We start from the raw sequence: 6000 nt of genomic DNA, 5'->3' as shown, positions 1-6000 counted from the left end.
TAAAACTTCAATTTAAAAGAAAATTTTTAAACCTCAGACGTGCATATAATGCAGGAGAATGATTATTGTCCATCTTGCATGTTGTTATCGTATTGACATAAGTGCAAGATTGACAACTGCTTCAGTTTATTTTTATCGCAACTTGCGGGAAATCGATTTTAAAACTTTCCCTCTCGCAGTGATAAAGAACATATATTACAATCATGCATTAACGAAAATTTGGACACTTACGATATTCCATACCGTTGACCTCGAACACACGCGTCCGCACTTTATCCATAAGATACTTTTGTAACTAACCACAAATACATGCCAGGGTTTTTATTTCTGAAAGAAGGTGTTAATTAATACTGCTTGTAAATAATATCTGAATATCTTCAGATTCTTCAGCATAATTTGAGACAAAAACTAATGTTCAAATCAAAGGACTCTCGATTACAAGAATTATTAATCTTGCTGAGGAAAGCTAAGCTTTTCTATTGTACTCGTAAAAATAACACTTTGCTTCATATAAACGTTGTTTCGATCAAGTATACAGTAATTGACCATCGACATGAACACTTATATTGAAAAAAATGGCGATCCGTGAACTTCAGTGTAAAGTGTTCGTCGTGCAGAGCTGCAAGTCTGCAACATTTGAAGCGCCACGGAAAAAAGTCACTAGTTAATAAGATGATACGTATTGAATGTTTATTCGATATTCAACTCAGAGTTCACAAGCTCTCTAATAGATTTTCGTACTATTTATATTAATAATGCATTCAACACTGTAACGGGTCGCTACAAACAACTAATTTCTGATCTACCGTCATCGTGATGTGATTAATTTTTGTTCGTGCTGTATAAGTTCTGCAGTTGTCATAATTGACGCTAGGTGGCTAATATCGTTTTAGCTAACTGATGTGTTAGGTGATCCAGCAAACCGCTAAGCGATTCGCGAAAATATTTCAAGATTTGTTGTCTAATAATAAAAGTTATTATTTATTACGAATGCAGGACGTTATTTGTTTCAAAGAATGTAGCGCGAATAAAGTGATCCATCAATCGTGTACACATCGAAAAAAATTAACCAAACCCAAGATTTGGTTTAATCCATCGGTTTTCTCGGCTTTCAATCTTTCAAAACCGTCAGGCAACAATGAGAAGAACCAAGAGATTGAAAACTAATGAAGATAACCAAAATAATGCTCGTCATGCACGCGATTACATAAATACTTTAAACGATGATTGCTTAATTTTAATATTCGAATTACTTCCTATATGCGACAGAATTTCGATTGAAAGAGGTACGACAACTACATGAAATTATGAGATCTAAATTTACATTATTGATTTTCATTACAGTCTGTAAACGATGGAGAATTTTGGCTAAAGAATCATGGAGATATCAAAAATTCATCGACTTCAATATAGATAGTTGGGGTTCATACAAGTTCATAGATTGTAATGATTTGAAAAAAGTTGCCAAGCGTTGTGGACAATATATTAAACATTTAGAAGTACGTCCTTGGCAACGAATATCAGAAATTAAAAATTTACAATCAGTAGCCAAATTTCTTCCAAACTTGGAAATATTAGATCTGAGAGATTACAACTTATCACCAAAAGTACTCAAGTCTTTGTTGATTAATTGTGAAAATATTACCCAACTCTCTATAAGGAATATTGTTAAAACATTCAAAGACACCGATTTAAGTGATGCACTTAGTAATTGTAAGAAATTACAAGAGTTTCGTTTTAAAAATTCAAATATAAAATTTAGCGTAGAAATATTTGAAGCGTTGCCATGCGATACGATTCAAAAAATTAATTTAAATAAATGTACTAGAATATCATGGAACAAATTGCCTGAGGTAATATTTATGATTTCATTTTAAATTTATAAATTATTTGAAGTAGCAATCATATTTCTTACAGGTATTTAGTAAATATAAAAATCTAAATAGCTTGAGCTTAACAACTTGCATTTGTAATAATGGAATGTCTGGTTGGATTATAAGCTGTTTAGAAAAAATTCCATTGGAACAGTTACATTTAAGTAATAATGATGGTATCACAGATTCTTTTTTAATTGAATTAAGTAACAAATGCGGTAAATTGAAGAATATTTCAATAATGCGTACGTATAACTTTAACATATTCAATATAAAGTAATGACGTTTGTATTAATTTTAATCATTTTAAAAAAATTTGCAGATTCAAACAAAATTACTGATCATGGGATATCAGCTTTGACACAAATGCCTTCTCTTGAATGTGTAACAATGCAGGCATTACCTCTAGTAACTGAAAAAGGTATCTCACATATTTGCCGGCAAAACAAATTTGAATGGTTCTCTATAAGTGGAACAAAAAAAATCATCAAAAAATAAAATTCATAATTACTTATAGGCTAAGTGAATTAATATGAACTATATTAATGTGAGATTGATTTTATATTTTTCTAAAAGTGTTAAAAAGTTTATTAAAATTTTTTTATTTAAATGTAAGTAAATTGAATGTGCTTAATTGGTAGATCATTGTGATTTGTTAGAAAAGTACATGGTAACTTAAAGCCATCTTAATTAAATTATGATAATTAATACTTACTGATTGATAACTGAGTACTGACTGATACTTACAAATGATCATAAATGAATAATTCAAAATTACATATCAAAATTTGCATGTTTCATAAATGTAAATTAAAATTGTATTTCTTTGCTTGACCTGCATAAAATATATATGAGAAATGATGATTTGAATGATGAAAACTAGTTACCAGAATTCATTATTTCATTAATTGGAGAAAGTGATTTCTCAAAATAAATTTGACTCAATTATATAGTATTATTTGTGTACATTTTTGAAGTGCTTGGTTGCAAATGCTTTTTAAGTAACTAACATTTTTCACAAGCGTGCAAAATTTTTTTGAAAAGTTTTGTTTAACGTAATATAACTATATTAATGTTAACATTCAGTCTTGACAGTTGGGGATGGTTCTTGACTTTATAATGGTCTTTCAATTTTTATTATGTGATGCATATTGGAGAATCCCAAAAAGACCTGTAAAAATGCATCACATTTAGCATAATTTTGATCTATTCCACTTCCTTACAGCACAAGAAAAATTCATAAGTCAATGATCTATTGTTAATATTTCAATCATTCCTAGTTATTTACTTATTCAATGATAAAAATTTATAAAAATATTATTTCTTGCATATGTTTGTATGAATATTGAAAAAAACTGAGGGGTTCTAGAGTGTAACGAATATTGTTAAATAGCCATACAAGAGAATTAATAAATATTGTTTCCTCATTCAAGCCTTATTCAAGGAGGAAGGAGGGAAAAATTTTTGATTCACATAATCGGCTAGGTAGCGCAATCTCTAGTCGAAAGTTTTAAAAAGATGCATCGATTTATTGATAAGGGCGATACTTGACCGATATATTGATAAATGATATTGGAAAATACCCAGTTTACCTTAAGTTGATAACTAAATTTATAAGTTTTCAAAAATTCTAGATTGCAGATGTTTTAAAAAATTTTACTCAGACTCAATCTATTTTTTAAAATATTGAATTATGAAAAATTAACGAATTATTTTACCGTCTTTGCGCCAAAAAAGCACAAATATTTTTTCGGTATATACGAACAAACATGCAGGTCTTTTCACAACTCATGGAAGCCGATAGCAGAACACTTTTAAGAATCAGTACTCATAGATGGTGGGAGAACACGTGAATTTGTATCGCATCGCATTGAATCATAATCAGCAAGAACTGATAATAATGAATTGTCTGCTTTATTTTAACTTAATCATTTTCACTACGAATATACAGAATTTTCACAAATCGTAAATGGCAAATTGATTGAAAAATTTTACAAAGATCTATCAGTATCAAACATTGTTTATTTGCACACAACTACTTCTCTAAAATGTTTAACTTGGAACGTTTCATTAAAACAACCATAGTATCCACGAGTTTCATAAAGGAACTTATAAATCAAAACAAAAAAATCAAGGCAAGTTGAAGTCTTGATTGAATAATTTATCTGCAGAAATTGCTAAAATTGTGTTTTACAGAATGTTATTGCACCTATATGTCATAAATATGTCACGAGAAAATGTTCTACATCTTGCAATGACCAAATGAGTCAATGGGAACAAATAAAATCTAATTATTCAAATAAACAGCTGCAACTTGTTTATGAAACATTAGATACATGTAATACAAAACAGATGAAAAGGTATTTCTATTAATTCATGATTCAATCCCACTCAAAATATTTACATTCGATTGTTTTTTTGACAGATGTGGACTTTCGGAAGATCAAATTAAACTTTTGAAATCTAATAAGGAAAAAGACCATCAATCATTAGAAGATTTCATTTTACTAAATACAATTGAAGTAAATGAGTTAGAAAATATCTGTTCAACAATAATATCTAAAAATGAATACAGGCCAAGGAAATCAGCTGTTACGCCTCCCATATCTAAAGATGATATACACGTAATAAATTAAGTTTTAAAATGATTATTTATTTGGAACAATTGTTAATTAATATTAATTTAACATCACAGAAAATTCAAAATGTTGTTGGTCTTCACATTGGTAATAAATACTTCACATTCTGTCAAGTTCATTCAATGGGATCATCTTGTGATATAGCTTTGTGGAAATTAAATAGCATTTCAGAAATTTTTCAAGCAAATTCTAATGTAGATGCAATAAAAATGGTAATTTCAAGAATTATAACAAAGTGTATTAAATATAAAGAAAATTTAAAAAAATTGATATTCACTAATTATATTACTTTACTTTATACAGGCAATGAATATTGCTCAAAGTATTCCATATGCTGATGCATACATCATTGAAAAAGAGCAAACTAGATCTCAATCTAAAATAACCGTTCCTGCACATAGGACCCTAGTGCGACAGCAATTAATATCTTCAACTATTTTAACTTCATTGTTATGTAGGCAAATGAATGATAATTTACAACAAGGTATTAAAAAATTACTTTACATTTAGTTAGTTATTTAGTTATTAAATTTCTATAACATTTTTAGAAACACAAGATCATGGTTCTTTATATTCTTTACGTCCACTGGCATCTTCTCAACTCTTTAAATTAATGTTTGGAAATGAAAGTGTATCATCAAATGACATAGTTCAATCTTTGTTTTCTCAAGAAGATGTTGGGCTAAAATATGTATCATTTGTTACGTTATCAGATGAATTATTGGATTTCCACTCGCGATTAGATAATTTTAAGCAAGAAGATCTAAATAAATCACTACTGATAGCACTGACATTTTTGGAAACAGAAATTTTAGCAAGAAGCCTTTAAATTAACTTCTATTCTTCTGTACTATTCTTTTTACATCTTCATTACAACTAAATGTAAATTGAATATTTTTGTGTATCAAATACATGTGTAATATTGTACTATATTTCTGTAAATAAAGTCACATTAATGTAATTATAAAATTAAATGTCGAAAAACAATTTTTTTTTTAAGGATCTGTTGAATGAAAAGCATTTGAAAATTATTGTACCAGAACATTCAACTAATTTTTTTTAAATTTTACATAAGCGAATAGCGCGATGAAATGAGTAATTATTTGTGAAATTCACCAATGGAAATAGAATGTTGATATTTCATGAGCCAAAATAAGCTATTTCAACTTGATCTATTTCGAGATCTATCGAATATGCGTTTTTATTACATCGACATTTCCTTGAAAAAGGCGATTTTAAACTCGACATATAACGGTATAATATGAATCTTTAAATCTTTAAAAATAGCAGAGTCGTTAATGTACATGGTTATCGATGTTTGCCCACTTCTTCAATTGCCAATTTGAATACGTGAAATTATCGTGAACTAATGATTATGTTAGAAATCGCTCTAGTAATTTTTTCTAATGAGACGCCAAAAAAGCGCTTAAATTATAATCTATTGAACTGGACTAACACAAACGAATTTAGTTAATATTGTAGTTTTA

General features: G+C 28.5%; 2 protein-coding genes across 3 annotated transcripts; both read left to right on the top strand.

The window, feature by feature from the left end:
* The first annotated feature begins 913 nt into the window (after positions 1–913).
* LOC106652262 (F-box protein SKIP2-like) lies at positions 914–2750 on the top strand. Of its 2 annotated transcripts, none has more exons than XM_014371108.2 (4): positions 914–1286; positions 1345–1853; positions 1900–2119; positions 2197–2750. In XM_014371108.2, the coding sequence occupies exons 1-4, from the start codon at positions 1139–1141 to the stop codon at positions 2370–2372; spliced, it is 1053 nt and encodes a 350-aa protein (XP_014226594.1). In that variant the 5' UTR covers positions 914–1138; the 3' UTR covers positions 2373–2750. The 2 variants fall into 2 exon arrangements, with proteins under 2 accessions (XP_014226594.1, XP_014226595.1); XM_014371109.2 differs by having other exon boundaries at positions 1918–2119; positions 2197–2749.
* A 979-nt stretch (positions 2751–3729) lies between these two features.
* On the top strand, positions 3730–5348 carry LOC106652163. Its single transcript, XM_014370958.2, has 6 exons — positions 3730–4009; positions 4071–4234; positions 4300–4498; positions 4570–4725; positions 4817–4997; positions 5062–5348. The coding sequence occupies exons 1-6, from the start codon at positions 3923–3925 to the stop codon at positions 5340–5342; spliced, it is 1068 nt and encodes a 355-aa protein (XP_014226444.1). The 5' UTR covers positions 3730–3922; the 3' UTR covers positions 5343–5348.
* Positions 5349–6000: the final 652 nt, after the last annotated feature.

Source organism: Trichogramma pretiosum, unplaced genomic scaffold (genome assembly GCF_000599845.2).
Source record: "Trichogramma pretiosum strain Unisexual culture from Peru unplaced genomic scaffold, Tpre_2.0 scaffold31, whole genome shotgun sequence".
NCBI lineage: Eukaryota > Metazoa > Arthropoda > Insecta > Hymenoptera > Trichogrammatidae > Trichogramma > Trichogramma pretiosum.
This window is presented reverse-complemented; position numbering and strand designations above follow the sequence as displayed.

Bases quoted from the DNA above. Each gene is read 5' to 3' on its own strand.
- LOC106652262 (XM_014371108.2), top strand. From the start codon at position 1,139: ATGAGAAGAACCAAGAGATTGAAAACTAATGAAGATAACCAAAATAAT. The intron at 1,854-1,899 runs GTAATATTTATG...TATTTGAAGTAG, and splicing joins CATGGAACAAATTGCCTGAG to CAATCATATTTCTTACAGGT. The intron at 2,120-2,196 runs GTACGTATAACT...AAAAATTTGCAG, and splicing joins GAAGAATATTTCAATAATGC to ATTCAAACAAAATTACTGAT.
- LOC106652163 (XM_014370958.2), top strand. From the start codon at position 3,923: ATGTTTAACTTGGAACGTTTCATTAAAACAACCATAGTATCCACGAGT. The intron at 4,499-4,569 runs GTAATAAATTAA...TTAACATCACAG, and splicing joins TATCTAAAGATGATATACAC to AAAATTCAAAATGTTGTTGG. The intron at 4,726-4,816 runs GTAATTTCAAGA...TACTTTATACAG, and splicing joins ATGTAGATGCAATAAAAATG to GCAATGAATATTGCTCAAAG.